This window comes from Falco punctatus, assembly GCF_963210335.1.
Source record: "Falco punctatus genome assembly, chromosome: 7".
NCBI classification, from domain to species: Eukaryota; Metazoa; Chordata; class Aves; order Falconiformes; family Falconidae; genus Falco; species Falco punctatus.
The window spans coordinates 16,468,307-16,493,739 of record NC_137587.1 but is presented as its reverse complement, the minus strand read 5'-3'; the positions used below and the strand labels follow the sequence as shown (position 1 = coordinate 16,493,739).

Below are 25,433 nucleotides of genomic sequence, written 5' to 3'. Positions count from 1 at the left end.
TCAGATTAAGCATACTGTTATTCATTTTTTTGTGTGGTGTATGAGCATGTAGTTTTAACTACACTTAGTCCATATTTTGAATTATATTAATGATTTAATGTTCAATAATTTTATTTAAAAGGGGATTTTATATTTGTTAGTGCTGAATGGATTGGTTATTGTGGAAAGAAAATTTAAGCCATTGAAACTGCCAGATCCTGACAATCATCAAATAAATATATCATTTTATATGCTTGGGTTTGATAATTTTAGGCATGTGGTTCAGATGGAGTGTTTTGAACATGGCAGGCTTCCTTCAGAGACTTCCCTGAAATTACAAAAGGCCTCTGATGGATGACTGTCCTTTGTAAATTGCTGGTGTAAGACCTCAGTGTAGTTGCATTGACTGCAGCTGCACAGATTATTTGAGATAAATTAGTCAGCTGTTTTCATAACTAAAGGTTTACATCTGTAGGTTTTATATTCATATTATTAAATTTAAAATATTACTATTAAAACTACATTCTTTATTCATTTTTTATTAATTATTTTAAAGGTATATTTTTAAATATGGTGTTTCTATGATTTAAAGCATATACGAGAAAAAGGTTTTTTTGCAAACCATAGTACACTTAATTACAATCCATGTCTTGCAAAATAATAAAAAAAAATATTTTTCAATAAAATATTGTTGTTGTGGTAAATTAATGATGTCACCCTTAAATAACTATTGCTTTTTGTCATTCTAGTTCATTGCATAATAATCTTGTGCATTTTAGAGACTTGCTTTCTAAACATGTTTCTTAGGACTGTGTACCAAAACTGCAATGAAGTTATTGTTAGTTTTCCATCAGTGAGAACAAATTGTTTAGTCCAGCATTAGCACTGTATTTCTTATTATTGCAAGGAGATGTAAAGTTACTGCGTGGAAGTCGAGTCTGATCAGGTTTTCGGGGATTTTATTTGGTTTTAACTCAAGAAAGCTCCAGTGTGAAATACAGGCAACATCTTATGCAATTATATTTGGAAGTGTCTGAGGAATACAGAATCTTTAGATGGCTTCCTAGTAGGGTCACATTTGCACCTTTTATTTCTTGGGCCAGTCTTTGTGTTCATCTCAGAATTTTCCACAACTAGAAAGCTAGTTGTTAAAGATTGGACAGAAGTGTGTGGTAATTTTGAATTACACATCAGAATTTTGATTTAGCAGATGGTCCATTTATTTTTCATATGTCTGAGACTTGCCAGAGATTTAATTTTTCATTCTAAGTTTCATGGAATGCAACAGTTATACATGTATGATAGAAGTAACAGCAATATTTTACTGCAATCTAATATTGTGCTCTATATTCTTTCATTGTTTCCCTTGATAGACAGCTGCAGTATAGCTTAATATTTATTCTCCATTAATTTAATTGATTTTTTTGATAGACCTAAGCAAAAACATGGACCTGGTTTGAGGCCTTAGGTATCCTTTAGTGCTAAGTGAACTCTATCACTGATAATTTTGTTTCTCTCTCTCAAAAAAAAAAAAAAAATTCCTTTCCCTTTTCTCTTTGCATAGAACAGAAGGGGCTTGGGCCTCTTTTATTTATTTTTGGAATAATTTTAATTTTTTTCCTTTTTTTTTTCATTTTGTTCTGAATGAACAGGAGCATAGGTAGAGTCCTTTTTTTTTTTTTTTTTTTTTCCTTCCCTTTAAATTCCAGATTAAGTAATACACCCTTTTCAGTGCTGCTGCTGCGTATCCACAGAAACGTGATTTGCCAGCCAGCATGTTGCACTCTGGAATCTTGCATCCTGACACTCTTGTCCTTTTGTGTGTGATGTGTGTGACAAGAAATGTGAACTTTCCCTGTTCCCAGGCTTCAGCAGAAAAATCAGGCTGAATCAAATTGTTCTGTGGTGCAGTCCATTTGCACTTCTTGAATTACAATTACACTCTTCTAGTAAAATGATTGCATTCTTCATCTGTTTGCGATCTGTCTTGTATGCAACCTAAATGAGTGCTTCTCTGCTATGTTTAGGATTTTTCAAAGTACTTAGTCTACTTCTGTTCTATTAGAAAAAATTTGTTGCTATCAACAGATTGCTTTGATCTAGAACATCCAGGCAGGGCTGTATTCCCAGAATACGTGTTAGTTACAATGATACACAAGTGATTTAGAAATTAAAAGGCAATGTTCTAGAAAGGAAATTAGGATCTGTCAGTGGGAAATAGCCCCACATCTTGTAATTAAAATGAGGGCTTATTTTATGGATCGCATAAACTGTATTGTATGAGGAGACAAGGCTTGAAATAAGTGAACTGCTGCCATGTTGCAGAAACATTGCCAACTGTGAAATATTACATGTTCTATTATATTAGAAAACAGAAAGGTAAAATTAATGCAAACCTAAATCTATACTGTCCTTTAATACTGTGAAACCAGTAATGGTATCTTAAGAATCAGACTCTTGCAGGCATTAACAGTTCAAATAGATCATTGATAAAACAACTTTTTAGAAAATGTGGAAAGCTGAATTGAGAGTGTAGTCATTGCTCAGTCACTTGGCCGTGTTTGTTACTGGCCTTAGTTTGCATGGTTCCTAACGCAGGCCATCAGGCCATCCTGGGAGACTTTCTTTGGTTGGTTGGGGGTTTTTGGAAGTGTTAAAAGGAAGAAGCCATGATGTAAATTGGATATTAAATTTCATGTATCTGCTATTACTGATCTGTTTTGTTGACACTGATGATTTTTTGTGCATGTCTTGTGTGCGTCTTACCAACCTGAAAGAGGTACTTAGTAGTGCTCAGCGTATCTGGCAAATGATTTTTATACATGCTTTAGAATTATTTTTTTTTTTTAATTATGTTTGTTTTGTTTGAATTTTAATTACGTTGAGATAGTTGTAAGGGAAGCCTATCAGCTTTGGGGATTTCTTCATTGATTTGGAGGATATTGTGCAGTGATTAATGCAACGCACTATGAATGCAGCTTGGATATTCTGTCTCTACCATAGTTGTGCTGTGTGCTACAATACTATATGAAAATAAGTTTGTCTTCACTCATTTCGAAAGGTGAAGAATTCTCTCTTTTAATTAAATCACAAACACTTTGAAAGGGCATCAGAAGATGTGGCAGCAAATAAAAACGGTGAACTTGGACAGGAGATGTAGTCTTATCAGAGGTGTTGGTAGATACTGCATGATCCCTGAAGAACTAAATGCCTACGGGGGATACTCAAAAGACATGATATAATGGACCACGATAAAGTTGCCTTATACAGTTTTGTAGTTACCTAGTCATGGCATCAGCATGACTGCAAAAGCAAACAAAGGATTTTTAAGTATAGGAACAGAACAGGTTGTAAGCCCTACTGAAAACCTCTAGGCTGTTTGTCTTCCTTACTGATGGAACAAGTTTGTTCCAAAGAACAAACAGTGTTAATTTGCAGAGCTTTCCCAAAGTATCTGAGCGTTATTATTATGGGTAAGTGACAATTATGCCATCTTTGACTTTAACAGAGTGCATCAGTAAAAGGTGCTAAGAGATAGGAGACAGAGAATCCAACACAGCATTTCAAGACTATACTTCCTGCTGGTCACAAGGTACAATGGCGGAGACTCTTCTTCTGTAGCCTCAGTAACAAGTCAAGCTTTATCAAACTATATGTTGAAGAATTGAGTAAAAATATTATATAGAGAGGTTACCTGACCAGGTTCTCTACAGAGTGAGAATCTGTTTGCATCAGATGAACCATTCAAACCACTCAGAGAAAATTAAATTTCTGAATTCATCTCATGAAGGCATAGGCATGCGCTTTGCTGAAGAATTCCACACCTCATGTACTAGATACACATCAGTTCAATCACTTCTGAAGATACAGATATTTTTTAATACTTTTTTTTCTTACATTCAGGAGTGCTACTTCTTGTCCTATCAGAGACCTATAAAAATTGTTTGATATTACGAAGGTAGAATGCTTTCCTGGTATTGATGCTTACATCAGAGTGCTTACTAGTCTGCCAGATATTGTGAGAGGTGGCAATTTTAGCCTTCTTTGGTTAAAATACAGTGAAAGCCCTTATTGCAAGTGCAATTAAGTGTGTGCTTTGAAGCTTGGACCAGACTGGGAGCTTTTGAGACTTCTTGCAGAAATTAAAGAAGTTCACAGTCTAGTTGTACATACCTGGAGCTGCAAGGATGTCAGAGAATTGTGTCATAAGCTTTTGTTTCCTCAAAGACCTGAAATTCAGTCAGCCAGCTTCTGCTTCATAAAGTCATGTTTATTGCAATATACTATTTGAGTGTACGGTATAGAATAGAATTTGGAGGCAACATGGAACTACTGTACGGAGTGTAACAATCTTGCAACGCACGACTTGCTTTAACTAAGGGGGAATAAATAATATTACGTTACTTGTTCAGGATGTATTTTAATTCCTTTCTTGAAAGTTTATTTTTTAACTGATTCTAATTATTAAGCTCTAAATATCTAGTCTAGAAATGTTTTTATTGTAAATGAGAGACTGTAGTATTAAGCTAAAGTTCTGCCAAGTTACCATATCTAAACAAAAGTAAATGAAGATGGCTGTGATAGTGATAAAGCCAAGATTTGTGACTTTATGTGGCTGCTGTAGCTGAAGCATCTGAAACACATTCATTCAGCATGTATATTTGGAACTGAGATTATATAGAAAAATACTTGTTTCTGCTGTGATAAGAAAATGGGAGGAACACTTGATTCTTGATTCTAAGCAGTCCAATGAAGAGAAAGATTTGATTCTTCCTGTAAACTTTCTAAAGCTTGTCAGAGAGAGTATTTTGATATTGTTTTGGAATGTTTCTCTTAAGACTTGGAATCATTGCTATCATTTCAGTAATGCTAGGTGACCTTGTCTTTTTTTCAAACACAGTGATGGAAAAATAATCCAAACAAAGGCATTTTATAAGAGAATCAAACCGGAAAATCATAGTGTGACAATTCATGCTTCACTGCGATCTAGGAAAAACTTTTTGAAAGTTGCAATATTTTCATCAGAGTAAATGTCATAGATGAGAAGCATAAAGTAACAGTGTTTTCACAAAGCGTTTGCAGAATTCTCTTCATATTGCTCAAGATGTTTGGATACTCAATTCTTACTATGAGAAGTACAGTGCAGACACTGGAGTTCAGGAATAGTAATTGTTAGGCAAACAGGACTGTGTAAATGCTTAAATCTGAAGAGGATTGTTGTACCAACAATTAACAGAAAATGTATATAATGGTAAAAAGTGTTGGGTTTATGTCTTAGGGAATATTTTATCAGGATCGCTTTAAGTTTGTATAGGTTATAGAAGGATTTGACAATTGTGAGTGTGCATTTATTTAATTATTTTTTGTTTAGTGGTATTTTCTCATAATTTGGACATAGTTATTTTCAGAATCAGTGCTATTTAGACAATAAAGAATCTAGACATATTAACTTGATGTGAAGGATCCCACTTCTGGTGCTGCATTGATGAGATTCCTAAGTTTTAAAGGACTTCCAAACCCTGTTGACTTTTGGAGAAGTGACAGTTCTGCTGAAGATCAGAGGAGGGTTCATGAGATTTCTGTTCAAAGTCCAAAAAGAAAGAAGCCTTTCTTTTAGACTTGTGTTCTAAATAGACTGTTTTCCTCCAGCTTAGTGTTTTAGGAAGTCCTGTGTTCTGAATTTATGCAAGGAGAAGTGATGATAAGATTAGAAGAGCTGATTATTGACAGTGCAGATAATGAGAAAATTTCTGAGAGAGTTAATGGGAAATATGTTGACACTTGGAAAAAATTGAAATTTAGAATATTTGTTAGATCTTGTGAGATTTTGTATTTGGTACTTCAGAGTCCATTCCAAATTGGTCTGCTCATAGGAGTAATAGCAACATAATGATTTAGTAATGTGAAAATGTTTATATGAAATTCTGAAGAAATTGTTACAGAGTGATACAATTTGCAAGCAAATGTGCAGTTGTAGCAGAACAAGCAACATTGTTTCATGCAGAAAAGATTAAATACTTGCATGCTTGATAAATAGGGTCATTTCCTGGTGACAGCAATGCATCAATATCATGTAAATGTTGCCTTTAAGTCTCTTGCATGTCTGTAGGTGAAGAGTAATGTTAATAAAGTCAGTGAAGTTGTACGATTAGTATCACAATAGACCCGAGGTGTCTTACTCCATTGTGCTATGCAAATAGAATTAAATATAGGCTAGGCTTAGGTTTCTCAACTGTCTTGAAGTAGCAAGAAAGATGAAGTCAAATAACTTTTAGAGAAAATTAACTTTGAATATAATGTTTTATGACTTTTATTTGTATAAGCATATGCTCCTAGAATGTTTTCAGGTGAAAATTGTGCAGCTTTCCTGTCAGCTGACTATTTTTTGTCCATAGTGGTTTACAGTTTCCCATTAGAGTAATACCAAATGAGGTAAAGTGAATCTTACATCTTCAAGCCTGCCTTTATTCTTATACATTCATTATAAGATAATTTTGTATTCCAATAACTCATGCCCCAACAATAATCTTCAATATAATTCTTGCTTTATATTAAAAATTGAGACTTTGACACTTTGAGAGAAGATAGCTTTGGACAAAAAACAACCATGAAGAAAGTGAAAGCAACAGGGGTTTTAGGGGGGTTGTTTGTTTTTTGGGTTTTTTTTTTTAGTTGTCTGTCAACTGTTAAAAATGTTGAATTTATTAATCAGTCAGTTACTCTACACGTACTTCACCATTATAGTTTTTGTGACAGTTCAGGAATGATTGCAAGTATTTTTAACCTACACACTGTACATTAGTTGTAAGTCATGTTCATGTTATCAGATGACATGAATCAGCAAAGATGCAGATGTGAATTAGCTGTTTGTAAAAGTTTAAGTTAAGAAACTTCAGACTTACTGATGAAATTTTAGCTTCGTCTTCAAGGGACTGTCAAGTTAAAAATGTTTCATGTCTATCATATCAGATATATTTTATTCAAGTACTTCAGGTTATTGAATGGGATCAACATTTTATGGAAGTAGTAATGAACACTTTTGACAGTGTTTGTGCGACTTGTTCAAATAATGCATTGAGTAATTTTATATCATGGTCAACCTTAAGTTCATTTCCTCCGATAGAATGTGGTATTTTACTCCATGCTCCAGATGCTATTTCTTCAAGGCTAATTGCTGTAATGCTAAGTTTGACAGTTAAATTTTGTTGACTATATGATTTATTAATACTTTTAGTAGCTCTTTCTGACAAATGCTGGCAGTTGCAAAGCTCTGAATACTTAGTATTATGAAAAGTTATTCTGTAAGAGGTAAAGGGTTTGTACGTTCTTTGGAGTTTAAGTTGTAAGTAAAATATAAGCAAATTGCCATATTCTTAAAAGTCTTTTTTTTTTTTTTTCCTTTTAAGTAACTGGAAATTAGTGGCAGTATGAGAGTGCGTGTATATTTGTGTGTATAGATGTGTATTGTGTATGTGTATTGTGTGTAATGTGTATAGATGCACATTAAATAGATTTCATAAATGCGAAGTGCAGTTTTAAAAGGTCTTCTTAGCTGTAGTACATGGAAGAATGAGTTACCCAAGTCTACATCAATATACCTACTTGTCATACTGTTTAGTATGACAAAAAATGACTTATTTAATCTGAAATTCTTATATGATTTTGTTGTGGTTTAACCCCAGCTGGTAATTAAGTACCACACAGCCGCTTGCTCACTCCCCCTCACCCAGAGGGATAGGGAGGAGAATTGGGAAGGAATGTAAAACTTGAGGGTTGAGATAAGAACAATTTAACAGGTAAAGCAGAAGCCGCACACGCAAGCAAAGCAAAATAAGGAATTCATTCACCACTTCCTATCGCAGGCAGGTGCTCAGCCATCTCCAGGAAAGATGGGCTCCATCACGCTTAACAGTTACTTGGGAAGACAAACACCATAATGTCGGATGTCCCGCCCTTCCTTCTTCTTCCCCCAGTTTATATACTCAGCATGGGTCATATGGTATGGAATATCCTTTTGGCTAGTTTGAGTCAGCTGTCCTGGCTGTGTCACATCCCAGTTTCTTGGGCCCCTCCAGCCCTTTTGCTGGCAGGGCCCAAGAAAATGAAAAGTCCTTGCCTTGGTATAAACATTACCTGATAAGAACCAAAAACATTGGTGTGCTATCAACATGTTCTTACACCAAATCCAAAACACAGCGCTGCACCAGCTACTGAGAAGAAAATTAACTCTATCCCAGCTGAAACCAGGGCAGATTTAGAATGTATTAAAGTAAGCAGGCAACTACTTTACTTTAATGTCACATTATAGTATATAAGTTAATTTTAGAAAAATGAAAATATATTTTTTGGAATTGCTTTGCTCTCAAGAAGCTAAATTCTTTACAAAGAAACATTAGGGAGGAATAGAAGAATTGTTTCTGATAGGCAAAATAGCTTATTTTCATTTAAGACTTGTTTTTCTCTCATGGTTCTGGCTCTTGTCCTGTTGCATGTGGTAACAGGACAACAAAAGGAAAACTCAAAGTATTGTTGTGTTGTGCCTGCAGTTTTACTTGCACAAAAAGTCTTGTGTCTCACAGAATTAGTAACATGAATGAAGTTACTTACATGCCTCAGTATTTGCCAGCATGTGTCCTGAGATACTTCATTAAAATAACATTGCTTGGACAATACTCATATAGAAAATCAGACTAGACAGTTAATTCTTGGTTGACATTTTCCTAGAGTAGCTTCCTTAATGGAATTCTGTTAATAAGTTGAATTATCCAAACCATGCCACATACCTCAGATAACCGGAGCAAGCTGTAGGTTCTGTTCAGGGTTTGTTTTGTAGGTGCTGTACTGGATCTCTGTCCTGTTGGTCTTCACCATGAAGGGGTAGATTGCCATTAGCATCTAGAAGTTGATCCACATGGAGACTATGTGAATGAGGCAGAAGAGGCTTGTATGTGTATATTAAAGGATGTAGTTTATCAAGGCTGGCTTTTGGTTATCTTACGGTTTGTTACAGGTACTATTTAAAAAAAGAAATCAAAGAGTGAAATTCCACCTCGTCTGAATCCAAGAGTATGATGCAAGTGGACAAAGTTGCATTACCTAAATCATTAATCTTCTCTTTACTAGAAATGTACAAACTAATGTTCCTTTGACCTTCTTATTCTTGATGTAATAAATGGTTTGTCTTCAGCAAGACATTGATCTGGAACATAATAATATAGGCCAGTACCTGCCTTCATAAGACAAAGACTTTTTTTTTTCTTTTTTTTTTTTTCATTCTGAAGAAGTGACACATAATTGTATATACTGGTCACTTAAAAACCTAGTTTTAATATTTCAATCACAGTTGTTAACTACTAATTCTAGATAAATGTGTAGGAAGTATTGATAAAATGACTGTGTCTTTCATGTTATAGCTGTTGATATAATTCCTCTTGATTGCAAAGTAGTTACAGTTAAAAACATCGACACTTTTAATATCCAATCTAGCATGGGAACAGAAATATGTGTGATTACTTGACTATTTTGTAGTTGTTCACTGGTATCTTGTCATTGCAATGTAATGGCTTTTATACGATCTGGAGTTGACTGTTCATGCTAAATTTTGTTATCAAATTAAGTAATCGGTCTTTGATGAGGTAATTTTATAAATAAGATTTCCTGAAAGAAGTGTCTGCAGGCAAGTTTGCTCTGTAATTATTTGAACACTTAAGGGTTGGAAGTCCCAAAGGTAAAGCATTTATGTGAAACCAAATCTCTGCACAAAATGCAATTTTAAAAAATATTTTGTTGTTGTTCAGCTGCAGACTCTTGTCACGCTGTCAAAGACTTCGTAGCTTCCATTGACGGCATGTAGGCCTCTTGTGCACTCAGTACACTTGTATAAAAAACCCAAAAACTTATGGTTCTGTAGAAAAGTCCTTAGGTAACCTTTGCAATAATGGATAAGTCTATTGATTTTGATTTTAGTATTCTATGGGTTTTGATAGCTATATCTAACTATATTAAAATTTACTAAATGCATTGGTTTTAGCATGAAGTTTTTATTGGAAAAAATGAGTTAGTGGATCTAAATTAAATAATTAGGAAAAACTCTTGTGAAATAGTATGATATCTATAAAGGATATCTGAACTTGCTTATGTTCTATGAAAATAGGTAATACATGAGATAAGCTTAAAAAATTCATTCATTAATGAATGATGTGTAATTCCTAAGACTAATTGTTAACTTTGTAAATGCAGCTAAACGGACAATCAGTATATCGGGAAAACTTGCATTTGTGGTGTGATGTATAGCTATAGTGGAAGATTTTCCTGGTTTTCTCTTTCTGCTATTTAAAATTTAATTCTAGCCTTTAGAACTGCAGTATTGCAATATGCTTCTCTTTGACATTAGACTTTGAGAATGGTATTTCTATCTCTCCCTCTCTCTCCTTTTTCATTTGCAGTGGGTGTGCATGTATGTGCTCATGCAGTGGGTGTGCATGCCCTGCACCAGCTCCCTGAATCTTTGGTGCTTCCAGGTAGCAAGAGGGCCATATACTAATTAAATGTGGTTATTATGAGATTGTGTTTGGATACTGAAAGCTGTGACTTAGAGCTGATGAATACCCCCTTATACTGAATCAATAGATACTGTGTGTGTGTGTGCATATAGTATTTCAATAATTGCATTGTGACACTCCTCAAGTTAGGCCATCAGTTATGCTTTAAAGTGGCGGTGTGTCTGTCTGTACCCTATGCAGGGCATTCATTAAAATTAGTCTAATTATCTTTTAAAGTGGATTAGTTACATAGTATTATTTCCTTGTATAGATACTATTATTCAAAAGTAATTTACTTTTAAAGTGAGTTAAGCTAAGCCAACTGAAGACTGCTGAAGTTCTTAATGAAAATGTTCACACAGGGATTTCACGTGAATCTACATTAAATTTATTTCCATTTCTGTTTTTGGAAATAGGTCTTCCTAAGGAATGAAGGCATGAGACATGCATTCTTTGTGGTCTCTTAAGTGGAAGACGAGAAAGTCCCAGATGATGTGTAGTGATATGCAAGACTGTGTGATTTGTAGCTAGTCTGCAGAACTTTACCAAATACTGTTTTTTCAATTTGGAGTAGTTATTATATCCCTTTGTCTCAGGGATATTTCCATACTGTCTTTGATTACTTGCAGCTGCCTCTGACAGAAATATCAAAGCTGAGGAAAATCGCATACTCTGTTTGAAATCAGTGTAATCAGTGATCTTAGAATGCTTCACAAATTATAAGGCAAAACTTGTATTTAAGAATTTTCCACTCAAATAATTGCAGAAGGCTAAAAGTCCTGTTACAAATGTATATATTGTCAATCACACACCTGCAGATATGTTGTGTTTTAATTTCAAGTTTTGCAAGTGACTGATAATCATTATTTGGACACAAATGACGTAAAGCTTTAATTTAAGCATGTGTTAAGAGTTTTCTGTTACTTGTGCAGGCTTCAAGGAGGATATTAATTGGAAAGACAATTTCATTTAGAGATAATGTATTTTATATCTCGGTCATAAAATGGATTCTATTGTGGCAAAGCTGTGAAGCAAATGTTAAAAACTGAACTTAGTTTAACCATTCTTCAGCTTTCTATACTTCAGTTTCTTACATGGATTTGTTCTAAACAGTAAATTTTTAGGGATATTCTGAATTGTTTTGAATGGAATTGTTCAAATTTTCTTGCAGTACATGTGAACAGGCATATATAAGCACAGGTCAAAACCCTCCTTTTTCTTTCTTTGATATTATTTTGGCTGTTCTATTCAATATTCCATTTAAGATGGACATTATTAAGGTGGTGAATAGTTCTGTGCAGTGATATGCTCAGCAGTAACCTTTACTCATAATGTGATATTGTCTGTATGTCTTATTTTGTTCAGCTTTCTCTGGCACTGATGAAGCCTAAGGCTGCTGTTTCTTTGAGTTGCTGATAATTTTTTATCTGATTAACTGACACATTTAGTTGAAATCAGACACAGCCCTTAGGCTGGGCATGGATTTAATTTAAAAAGTATCAAAGGTTTGCACTGTGTGCTGTTTAATCATCATGTTTATCAGGCAAAGAAAAATTACCGGAAGGACCATAGGGAGAGGGTTATCTTAAGGAGCAGTAACTTGGGAAATTGATAATAACTCCAAGGTAATTTACAGCTAACTTTTACATTCATTACTATAACATTTCCCACTAATAATTACAGTGCATGTAAAATACTAATTAAATTGAAAACATTAGCACTAATTTTATTTTTGCTGAACTCTTAGAGGGTCAGGTAAAGACATTAAAATGTGAAATTAAAGAAAACCTCTGTACTAATATTACTGCAATGAATATTTTACTTACTAGTAGAATACTTCTACCAGTATTGTATGCTACAATGCATATGTAGATGTTTCCTCAAATTATCCTTAATTGTCACTATCCTTAATGGAATTTCAGTCACTGAAATAAAAAATAAAAAACCAACCAAAATTGAAATTGGAGTGTGCTAGCATAAATTACTCGTACATTTCAGTTTATATTTTACTTCAGCTGTGAACCAGTATGTCAGTATTGTACATGGGTATTACAGAGCCACACCTTAAGAACAGCGTAACAGCGGGTAATACTGATGGCACTGATGTTTCAGAGCTTTCGTGAAACTGTTTAATTTTTTTATACTATTTTCTGATAGAAAATAAAGCTAAAACTAATTTATATTTATACAAAGAGAGCAGCAATTTTGAATTGTGTTAATCATTAGACTGTTTAAAAATATGTTTAAAACTATGAAGCTTTAAATACATTGTACATTTCAGTACAGGTACAGTTGCAAAGATTGATTTGCTGTTCTAACACAATCTTTCATGATTATTCTTCAGGAATGTTATGAACAGGAATAACTTAATGGTTATAACAAGATATGTAATGATGATGTAATTTCACTTACAGTTAAAACATGGCTAATAACTATCTTATGTACATAGAAAAGCTGTATACTGCTGCTAAAAAAAGACGTGTATTATTTAGATGCTTTTTAAAAGTTGATTTTTATACCTGCCATTTAAAATGAGAAATTTTGGTAGTTTTGAAAGGTAAAAATAAGCCATATGGAAAATAAAAAGTTGTTAGCATCTGTATACATCTATGTTTAGCATCTGTTTATATATATATTACATACTTGTGATGTAATACTTTATAACAAAGTATATATACTGAGTAGAAGTGCTTTCTGTTACTACCCAAATATTTCAGAGAAGCAATTTGTTTTTACTTTAGACTAATCTATTGCACTAGCGACGAATTAGTAAAGTTTTGCATAGTATAAATAATCTCTTAAATTAACAGTACATATTTTATTTAATAATAAAAAAAAGACCCCAACCCAAGAAAAAAAACCAGCCTTCCGTATTAACTTTCCTTGAACATTTTTCTGTTCTCTGTTATTTTTTATATGATACAGCACCTAACATCTTTTCTCCAGAATTTTCCCGAGTTTGCTTCCTTGCCTTTTGAGTTCAGTGCAGATCCCTGGTATTTAGCCTGCAGATGTCAGCCTGCTCTACCCATGCTGAGACTGCAGTTTTGTGAACCTGCTTTTTATGGCACCAAACCCGATCAGATTCCACATTAAAAGGTGAAATGTAGTACCCAACACCTGACTCCTTTGAACCTGGGATTGACTCTGCTAACCACGATCAGCTCTGAATGGAACAAAATCCTATCTATTTGCAAAATGTCCAGTAAGTCTTTCAATACCACAAAGTGATTCCAGTGAAGAACTAGTTTTTAGCTATTATTCTTTGCATGCGTCAAGTGCTGAGCTGAATACACTATGCGGCAAGACTTTATGTAAACTTTGTCCAGTTGAGGAATTTATGAAGGTTGTTGGATGGTAGATTTTTTTTCTGTTCCATCTCATGCTGCATCCTTCTTCCCTTCAGATCTTCTTATTTCTTGCATTTGTGCCACTCCAACCTTGATTTGTTGAACCATACAGAATAGGAGGATTGAATTTATTCCATTTCATGGTATGTAAGTGTATTAACTAGTTCTCCCACTTCAAAGCATGTATTAAGTATATTGATGTTTCTCCTTGTGGAAGCTGCTGTCTGGACAGTGATGGAAGTTTATGTTTGCTCTTTTACCATCAGAAGAATTAAATGGAAAGTGATGGTGATGAATAGCTCCCTGTCAAAAGTCTTTAAACGTGAATGCTAACCACAACTGAAAAATGGCATAATGTACTGCCATTTCAAAAGATGATTAAAACTTATGTATTATCAAAGGAAATAAGCTAGAATAAGTGCAGAACATCTTGTATATGTTCTTTAAATCAGATTTAATGTAGCTTGTAAGCAAGCAGGCAATGACAGTCTTCTTTTGTTACTAACTTCCATATATAGTATACATATGTGCATAGAAACACATGTGTGTCTTTATATACGCAGACATACATATTTATGTGTTTGTGTGTGTGTGTATATTTACATATGCATTCAGACACATGCGCATCCACCTTCCAAATCTGTTATAAGCCTGTACTATTGAAAAAAAACAACCGACCTCCGAAACAAAATAGGGAAAATTGTGTATGATATGTATATTTATGTAGCCATGGAGGTTAATCTAGTTGTGAGACAACAGTTGTATGGCCTTGTGTTTGTTTGTATCAGATACTTCAAAAACACTTGCTGAACTTAGTTGATCGGATAGTTTGCCGCTGATAATTTAGAACTGAACAATGAAAGTTGTTATTGAATGGTCCTTAGTTTCTGGTTTTCCAGAACATCAGAGCACACATTTTTTTAAGGAAAAACTAGATAGAAAAAACTCTGTGATAGAGCATTGGTGAGAACTTCCCTCAAGTGTTTGGAAAGCATATACTGAATATCATCTCCTAAATACAGTTCTCTATCCAAACGCTATGGCTGAACACGTAATTTATGTATAACTTATTTTTGACAGAAATAGTCAGGAAAAGCCCTGAGTATTTCAACTGAACTTGTTAGCAAAAAAAAAAAAAAAAGAAAAAGAAAAAAAAGAAAAAATATCCTAGTCTATATAAGAATTAGTGGCAATACAGTTTTATGCTGGAAAAGTTTGTAACCTTAACTGTTCAAAACTTCAGTAAGAATAAAAATTCAGAATAATTTTAAATCGTATTATATTTATTTTCCTTCCCAGCATAATGATGCTATACACAATAGACAGATGCATAAAAATAAAACAATACTGTAAGTAATGGCAAAGTTGGGAACTTGCTTAATCGGTGAGCTCCAAGCTGTTCTGCTTTTTAAAATTATTGCTGCTGCTAATACACAGTAATAGCTTAAAAATATATGTGTTAAAACAGTATTTTTAAATTGATACTTCTGATGCCAAGTCCTTACACAGAAGTAATTTCCAAGTGTGGTCACCACTCTTTATTGTCTGTGAGACCATAAGATCTTAGAGTTTAGTTCCATGGTAGTGACTACTGTTTGCCAAAGGGTAAAATTCTGAGCCCCAAGATAGGAAATCCAGGACCACTGCAGGCATTACTTGCATTGCTACATTCTGTTTCCAAACGTTCAGCTATGTCTCAGTCTTTGAATTTGTGGCAGGGAAGAGTTTCTTTTTTAAAAGGAATATTTTAAAAATGCAGTTAGTTTTAATTATTTATTATTAACAGAACCATTTTTCCTTTAAAAATGATCTATTAGTCAAAGATATTGCACATCTCATTCTTAGAAGGACTTTAGACAAATTACTTGAACATATCCTCTCTGCATGAGTAGTAAGTCTGATAGATTATTTTCTACCAGTTCTTTCAGAAATACCTCACTCTTAAAATCATTAGTGCATTTTTATAGCCGATCTTGTGGATGGATCTGCTATCAGAAAACTACTGTAGTATTGAAATTAAGTGATGTGATTTGATTCCTTTGACTCCTGTTATTCTTCCAGTAGATGGTAGTACTAATTGCAGCTGTGAAGGCAGTTTGAGAGTTGACATTTGGATGGATTAGACTACAGTGCTTATCTTTGCATCACAATTAAGTGAGGATTGTGAGAAAATTCAAAATTATTTTCTGGATGTTAGCAGTTAAGAACTGTGCTTTGCAAGAATGTATCTTCTGTATCTTCCAACTGCAAAAAAGAGAACTATCAAGTAAATGTAGGAATGGATGAAATATATAATAAACACATGTTGTTAAGTACAGTCAAAAGTAGTTACTGTGTGACCATAAAAGATTTTTTTTCACCTGGCAAAGTCCTGTAAATCAGCGCAAGCAGAACTCATAGTAAAATCTTACTGAAATCAAAAGGAATGATCACAGTCGTACCATTAAGCATGTCTTGATGCCAACGTATTGTGGTGGATTCAGCCACAAAGGTCAACTGTACTGTTGCTGTGCATGTATTCAGTCTTAAAAAATGTAGAGGGTTTGGTGGTTGGCATTCTTTCAGTGATTTTCTGTTGCACATGGTTCTTCATAAGAACAAATTGATTTGTGTCTTAATGGAATCTCAAAAAATTAAAGATTGGGTTAGTGTCATCTCAGTTTAGTAGAATGTAATGCTAATGTATTCACCTGTTGTTAATTTAAATAAAGTAAAACAATTCTGGTAATCTCAATAAGTAGAAAATCTAAGTCTTTCTTACTTTGATTTTTAACTTTTAAGTAAGTCTTGAATTTTGTCTTTTGCTGAGATTTTGCTTGTTTTTATTGTGGTCATTGAACCTAGTGTGTTCCATGAAGTAATAAGTACTGTTTGAACAGATTTCTAGCGTAGCTGTAATGCCTCATTGGCAGCTAGCTGCAGAAACCCTGCATACATCCCATAGTTCTTGATCTATTAAGTGTGGTCTATCATTTGTGTTGTTATGCTACCTTGAATGAAGAAGTAGTAATGAAAAAGCATCTGAACATTCAGTATCTCTGACACTGGAAGGCTATGGAGGCGATTGTAGAAGTTCTTTGTGGTTTTGGTTTTGGTTTTCTTGTTCCTTGGATCATAGGCTAAATCTGCTTTACTCATCCCTTGCCACTGGCCCTGAGTTTCCCCATCTGCTTTATGATCGTATAAATGTAGGTGCTTTTCTGCAGTGTTACTCTGGATTTGTCCTTCCCTATTCCTTCCCATAGTTGAATACTTCTCTCCCTATAAAGGCGTTCAGGTTTATTTACTGTGTATCATCCTAGTCTCTGGTGGTCTAGACATAGGCCACAGCAGGAGTCACAAGTTTGTTTGCAAAAGTGAGAAGCCTCAGCCATTCGGATTCTGTGATTCCATTACCAATATATTATAGTGTGTTGAGCAGAAAGGAATACAATCTGCTTCATTCCTTCACACAGAAAGGTGTGGGGTGACTTGGAAACATGGGCAGTTAATATTTAATGTATTATTTAATAATACTGGTTCATGATGTCAGATCCTGTGCACTTAGTGATTTTTTTTTTTTTTTTTTTTTTTGTGATATCCTTTGAGGTTATATTGCCTGTGATTAACTGTTCACATAAGCAGAAATACAGGTAATGTTTCTGGACATGTTGGATGATGTCTAAACATTGTGATGGAGCACATTTTGAAGGAATTGTTGGTGTTATTTCTACATAAAAATACAAACAAACAATACTTAGCTGTCATGTTTTCCAAGACTTATGTGACTGAAACTTTATAATCTTTCTAAAGAGAAATACGAAGAATGCAACTTAAGTGCAATTGTAGCAGTGCAGGTAAACTGCATATCAAAATTATAAGGATATAAGGATATAAAGATATAAGAAAAACATTTCAGGTGTGCTTGAAGATCCAACAAGGCTTCATGAATAATTTTATCAAATTTATTTAGAGAAAACTCTGCTTACATAACTGTGCTAACTTTTTAAGAAATATAATTCTAGATGGGTGAGTTCAGTAGATTAAAATGTCTGTGATTTATCTTTATTCTGAAAAAAAGCTTTGAAATGTTGCACAGAAAGCTCAAAGAGAAGCAGAAGCAATATTTTCTGGATAATAGCAATAATAATGATAATACTGGCAACAGATAATGAACAAGTGACTGATAAGCTAAAGTTTATTTTTATCAGTACTGTTACTTCTGGACATGTGAGAAGCATCAACATGAATCCTGTATGATTTGGTATTAAGCTTCATATTAAATTATATATTCATTAATGAAGTGTAGAAGTACATACATTGAACAGTGATATAATTTTCAGATTACTGTAGCTAGGAATTTTGATAAATACAGTGATTCTTTAACAGAAGTATAGATGGGTATGAATAACTTAGGAATTTGGTTGGACAAATATGAGGTGACAATTAATATAAAGAAGATAACATAATAGATTGAGGAAAGAATATCACAGACAGACATAAACCAGGATTTTTTCCCTACAGTATAATTATGAATAAAACACCTTCCATATCATTTGATAAAGACCTGAAAATTAATATTAAATTCAGTACCATGTCAGGCAAAGGCTTATTTGATTTTTAAATTCATATCTAGGTTGATATTATTGAAAATTTTGTGTTAAAATCTTGCTGCAAACTTCACTTTTTGCTGTCTAACTGAGCAGGTCTAGAAAGTAAGTCATGCTGTGTAGTTATGATCGACCTTGGTTAAAAAAAGGAAAAGTCTAGATGCAGCAAATTTTAGGAAATACATTAAATTCAACATGCTGGTTCAGACTCAAGCAAGAATTCATGAAATATTATAAGTATGTGCATTTTCAAATGTTACATTCTCATTGTGCCTACAAGAAAAAATAAGTGCTTTTGGCTTAGGTAATTGAAATGAAATAGAGAAAATGGCTTGGAAAACATTATTTTGTAGCAGAATTTTCAAAAGGTGACATTGAGTAAGTTGCCCAAGAGTTGTCTTGTTCTGGTGTTAGGATAAAAAGAGTAATCTCACACCCTGTTGCGCTGCATATTGTGACAAATGCTAGCAGTTTAATTAGTAGTCATGATTGATTGTTGCTGATATTTACTTCTAGGTGGGATAGCTAACAACTCAGTTATAGTGAAGAGCTGGAAGTAATTTTCAGGAGGATGTCCGGAAAACTTTTGGATAAGCTTTTAAATCTGGTACTTTCACTGGTTATTACTTCTGTAGAATGGTACTTGAGTTGATTACTGTGTTAGAGTAATAACCACTTAGGAGGTCAGCTGTGCTGCTCTCTTCTATGCAAGATCTGCATTCCAGCCCATTCAGTTCTGTGTACTGGACACAGGGAAGAGGATTTATTCTTGGTTGATTCTGCTAGTAGAAGTACTGGACCTCTATTGCTTATATGCTATATATGCTATATATATTAGCATACGCTGCTGTCATTAATATTCCATATCTTTCTTCAGGACAAAGAAGGTGTGGAGGGTGTATCTGTGGGAGCGATTCTTTCTGACTACCAGAGAGTTCGAGTTGAAGATGTGTAAGAAATTAACCTTTATTAATATACACAGTCTGGAAAATACTTTACTTGTTTGTTTTCTAACTCAAATTCTGGAGCAGAGACGGTTGCTTGATTTCTCATGTTCTGTGATACCCGATTCATTCAATTTGTTAATATAAGGTGGTTTGGTTATTGGGGTTTTTTTGTCCCGTGGAACCATTACTAAAAATCCAATAGAGACTATACTGAATTTTTGGATTGCTCTTCAGGTCTCTCATGGATCTGTGGAAAGTACACAGGGTCTTAATATGAGAGTAGGTTCAGAACTTTGATTTCAACAGAAAGCTCACTGAGTTCCATTGACTACAGTGTGGTAGTCAAGTATCTCTATTTTCAACAGTTTTAATATAGAGGAACATCCTGTGACTGGTCAGGAATTAAATGCAAGAGAATCCTCATGTGCCTATCTTCCCTGACCTCCTTAAAATCTAATATCTGTTATCATTAATCAGGAGCTTTCATTTGTCATTTCTAGAGTGCACACTCTTTAAGTCTAGATAGATCATGATACTTTTAGGAGTCTTAATTTTTTAAAAAGGATTACGTAATGGGAAGTGCATGTATTATATAGACCAAGACTTGATTCGGGTCTGGAAAAAAAATTTCACTATGTATGTCCAATGAAATGCAAAAATACGTTGTGTTAAAAATTAATTATGATTTCATGAGTTCTTTAGTTATTTGCTGATAATAACAGCAGATATCTGGAAACCTTTATGAACGGTAAAATGGTGAAGTTAATGCTGTGCCAACTTGATTCACATCAGCAAGTTATACAGCATGGGTGTTTTCTTTACACTTCACATAGGTAAATTACAGTCAGAAATAGCTCCTTCCTTTTTCATTTCCCTTACACTTAAAACACTTTAATGACTGCTTGATCATGATACTAGATATTTTTGAAAATATTGCTTTTGTTGATTGTGAGTTTCAGATCTTTTACCACAGCCAAAAGATTGACATGACATCACAATGTTCCTAACAGACCTGACTAATTCCAAGGTTGCTCAGTGGTAAAAAAAAATAATTACATTTATCTGTAGATTTACCCCTTGCAATAAAATTGTTTCACATAAACCATACGGTTACTTGGATTCAGCTAATTTGTTAGCTGAAGTTAGGCACTTACAGGAACTAATTCACATTCAGAGTTGCTAAATGTTTCTGTTAATTTCACAACTTAGTGCTCTGTTATAATATATAGAAGTAATAACAAAACCAATCAGATTATATGGGTGCTAACTGTGGATTTACATGTCAGTATAAAACATCCATTTTACTGTGAAGTCTTGACACTAATACTAGTGGGTCTATCCAAGATACAGAATAAAGCCCATATATTAGATAAACAATGATAATTGACAAATAAAGGTAATTTTTGAGTGCTCTGAGCTGGTCACATAGTGAAATTTTTAAGTTTTTCAGGAACTAGACATTGCATATTTTATCACCAACTGATGGTGCAATTTGCAGAAGAGTTACCTACCAATAGTGCAAATTAGTGATTCTCTAATTTGATAAAGAATCAAATGCTGTGAATCAAATGCTGACTAGATATAGTATGTATCAAAACTATTAAATTTACATTAACAAGTTGTTAATTTGTGTGACAAGCTGAGTATATTTTCCCGATTTATTCTTTTCCTTGGGTGTTGATACAAATTACAGGTTTCTTGAGTGTATTCAGCACATTGCACTAGTGACGCGAGCCACATTTATCACAGAGTGGTATCTCTTGCCTTAACTGTGTTCATAAAAAGTGATCACGTCCTAAGATATTAACTGGTTTGTATTCCTAAAAGTTTAGAAATGCATTTTTTCATGATTGTTCTTATGTTCCCATGCAAATCTGTTTACGTCAGTGAGTTGCATCTTACTTAAATAGATGAATTATTTTCAGTAGTGGTTTATTTCATTTTTCTTAATATTAAACAATGTGTATACTGAAATCTAGGAATAGTAAAGTATAGTAATTGAAATTGTAGAAGGAAAATTATTTAAAGTTAGGAAATGAGAGAAATTAGTTTTCTTTAATATTACATGAACAATACTGTGTAAAAGCATAATGCTTGGCTTTATCCAATTTTTCATTTTTTTTTAAGATGCAGAAGGCTTAATCTTCAGCCTTTAGCTTACCTTTGGCGTCGGAACCAGGAAATGTTGCTTAAAGAAATGATATCATCTAACATTCAAGCCATAATCATAAAAGTGGCAGCTTTTGGTACGTATTCAGATTCTGAGCAATGTAGTCTACTGAAACTTCCCATGGAAAAATTCACAACATAACAGAAAAAAAAGATATTTTTTTTCCTATATTTCAGGATATGAAATGTTAGTATGAAGATTTTTTTTCAAAATCATGTCATTGAATAACAGTAATGATGTTTGAGTAATTAATTTACCTGTATGTAATTCATTCTTAGAAGAGACATGGAAAAGCTGAAAAGTAATTCTTCCTAGCATAGTCATTAAATCTCTTTTGTAATTTTTTTGTTCTGTTTTGGTTTTGAGTTGCAGTAAAGATGCATGCATAATTCAGTGGTTCACAGTACTGTCATTTATAGATGATGCAGGCTGGTGGCTAGACAATATTATAAAGCAACCGTGAAGGTTTTAATAGAAATACAGCAAATTAACATCAAACAAGATGTAATTAGAAGAGGCCAAAATATTTTGTGTAACAACAGTCTTTGAGTTGGTAAGCATATAGCAAATAGAAATAGTTCATCATTGCCTTCAGAAAAATGGTATTTGCAGTGCAGTAGTTTAGTATGCCAGCAAATCAACCTGCCTTTTCATTGTCAAATATGTAAAATAATGTTTGTATAATGAAGCAAATAAATATGAAAGATAACATATTTTTTTATTGTTTGCATGTAAAAATAAGGTTTAATGAAGTTTTATAGGAAGGCTTATTGAATGACGTGCTCTATAAACCGAAGAAGCACATGAAAAACATAACGGTACTAGATTCATTTCAGGCCTCTATGCAGTTTTTCATTTAGGAGTATCAAATGAGGTCTTAAGTATAAAGTGTGACCAAAGAATCTTTTCATTTTGGGTAACTATAGATTTGTGGTACCTTATACCGACAAATGGCTAGTATAATACAAGAGCATTGGTGGCGTCAGCAGTTAAGATGTTAAAAATAGTGTTGTATAATTAGAAGTCTGATGGCTGGTTTATTTGGGCAACTTTCACATCAACTCCTAATGTCTGTCTTCTTTAAAGAATAATTTATAACAAAGTAATTTCCTCTTAAATATTAACCAAAAATTGAATTATAATCTCTTTACACTGGATTAATTCCATTACTTTTTTTTTTTTAAATTAAATCTTTTTAAAAAAATATATTTATTCCTCTTTAGCTGTTATAGTTTCTAACTAGTTATTACATTACCACTACTGTGGTCTCGCTGTATTGTTCTCTAGGATCTGCTAGGGCTGCTAGAGGGAACAATGATTAGAAATGCCACATTCCCTCATTCACTCACAGGTAACAAGCAATGTAATTTAATAACATTTTCCTGAATTTTGGAAGGCAAGTTACAAATATATAGGAGTTGAATGATGTGTTTTCTGCTATAAAACGCTTCTTTTTTAAATTGGAAAAAAAAATAAAGGAATAGTTTTCAGACCACGTAAAGTACTTTTTCATATTTATGTTATTTTTCCATTAAATACAATGCTTTCATTGCTTGTGCTGATATGAAGAAAAAATAAAGTCCACAAAGAATATATGACATGCTTTTCCACATCAGAATTATTTTTTAAAGAAAAGATTATTTAAATAATAGATAAAACTATTTCAGAAGTAGATGTCATTGATGACCTGTCTTATGCCTGCAGCAAGATAAGCTTGTCTTTTGTATGCTACAGTCTAAAAAAAACCTTAAAATGCACTAGTTAGTGCACAAAGAGTGCTTTGTGGGCTATTCATTGAAGGAGCGAATACCATAAATACTTGTAGATAGCAATTAGATAGAAAATCACTTCAAGGTTCTTTTTTTTTTTCCCCCCCTTTTTATTTTTTTGGCTACAGGTAAAAGAAAGATCTTATCAGAGTCAATTTCTCACCTGCCTCAGGCAGACGTAATTAGATGTAAGCAAATTTAATGGAGCTTTTGTGCTCCAGGGCCATCCTGTAATGCTTTAATAATTGCATGCCTTATTAAAGTGGATTTAAGGTATGAAGGCTGTTTAACATATCAAGTGGCAAAGAAGATAAGATACAGTTTAACTTTTTGCCTCTTAGATTAATAATCAAAGCTAAACTGCAATGAAAATATTTAAAATAGCAGATTTAAGAATCTGAAGGATAATGCATTAGATGGTACATTGTACAGATGTTAATGCAAGAAGCAAATCTGTAACCTGAGCTTGACATTCATCAGCACTGGCATACTTGTACACCCATCTTGTCCTGTTTTCCATTAACTCAGTGCTGGTATTGACAAGGTAAAAGCCTGTCGTTTTATGTAGAAAACACATAATTATGCAAGTAAATGAGCATTAGTTTAATACATTTCCCTAAATCCACTATTACAAATTAATACCATAAATTTTGCCGGTGGCAAGAGTTTTCTATCTCAGAGTACTGTGCTTTTCCAGATGGGATACCAATTGCTCTCACTTACATGCAAAAGAAATATTGTTAGCAAGCCTCCTTCCCATGCCTTCTGTTGATCTATAAGTAGATCAGCTTTCTTTCCTTTAGAGTGTACTTCAGAAGCTTTAATGATGACAGAAGAACATTCTATGATCTAGCAGCAGACCTGAATTATTTTTTTTCTTAAAAAGGCTGCTTATGCATACTTGTCTTCAGTGCCATTTTCTTGCTGCTAAAGATATATGTATGATGCATGATACTTTTATATTTGAAATATACCCCTCTTCAGTGGAATTCCCAGAAAGTCAGAATGTAACAGGTAAAATAGAAGCAGCTGTTGATTGTTTTTAATGTATGTGTGCCTGAAATTCCAGTAATATCCATTGCTCCTATGAGACAGCGTAATATAGCACTGTGTATAATAAAGTGTAATGTAGCACAATAATAAGATGCAGGTTTGACATCCTTGCTTTCTGGACACGTTTTGTGGATTAAGATACTAATTAATTGGCAGAGTATGCATAGAACAGATTCAACTTTTAATCATGGTAACTTTGTGTACTGGTCTTACCTGTGCCATGTTCTAAAGCAAATTGCTTCTAATTACAAGGTGTAATACTCAGGTGAAGTGAGAGGAGGAGGAAGGTTACATTTGGAAGGAGTGTTTGGGTTCCTCACATTATAGTCCTCAGCAAAAATCAAGCATTGAGTTCTGTTTAGTTTTACTTTATTAAAATATAGCTAAATTTTGTTAAGAATTAACAATAAAACTGAAGTGCCACTATACATTTTAAAACACGACAAACTTCAGTTATCAAATATATGAGTATATAGTTGAAATTGGTTTTATGTTACGCAGTTAACGTAGCTTGTCCTCAGTGATTCTAGTTTTTTTGAAGTTTTAAAACTAGCATTTACCTTTAGTGCACATTGTAGTTTGAGAAAATGTGTGTGTGTGTGTGATTACTGCTTCAATGTTTCAGTCAAAATCAGAATATAAACTCAAATTTCTGTCTTTTAGGGGATTAATATGCATTATTTACTTTATACATTGCAGCTTCTTCCCAGTTTGGTTGTAGTAAATTAATGATTTATTAATGAATTAAATACTGAAAAAACATGGTAATTATGAGATCAGATAATAGAAATACTAAGCTGCAAAAAAAAAAGCTCTTTAATGGTTAAATTGTGTTTCTAACTTCTAGCTGTTCTTTGGACCACAGGAGAGAAATGATACCGTAACACTGTTCAACTGTTGGACAATAATAAAAGCGGAAAGTTTGTATCAGAGCTGATTAGCCGTGGTCCTCAGCCTACCTACAAAGTGGGACTCTTATGCCATGGCTCTATCATTTACCTTGTAGGTCTGGCTGCTATGAGTGCTTCTAGACAA

General features: G+C 33.6%; 1 protein-coding gene across 5 annotated transcripts in view; it reads left to right on the top strand.

The window, feature by feature from the left end:
- Positions 1-25,433, top strand: part of DPH6 (diphthamine biosynthesis 6) — a 232,317-nt gene that overhangs the window by 52,120 nt on the left and 154,764 nt on the right. For 4 of the 5 annotated variants that reach the window (XM_080394734.1, XM_080394733.1, XM_080394732.1 and 1 more), the window contains exons 4-5: positions 19,337-19,410; positions 21,534-21,652. In XM_080394734.1, the coding sequence (XP_080250860.1) occupies positions 19,337-19,410; positions 21,534-21,652 (193 nt within the window). Of the gene's footprint in view, positions 1-13,926; positions 14,014-19,336; positions 19,411-21,533; positions 21,653-25,433 lie in introns of all 5 variants that reach the window. The other variant, XM_080394735.1, reaches the window with a different exon arrangement.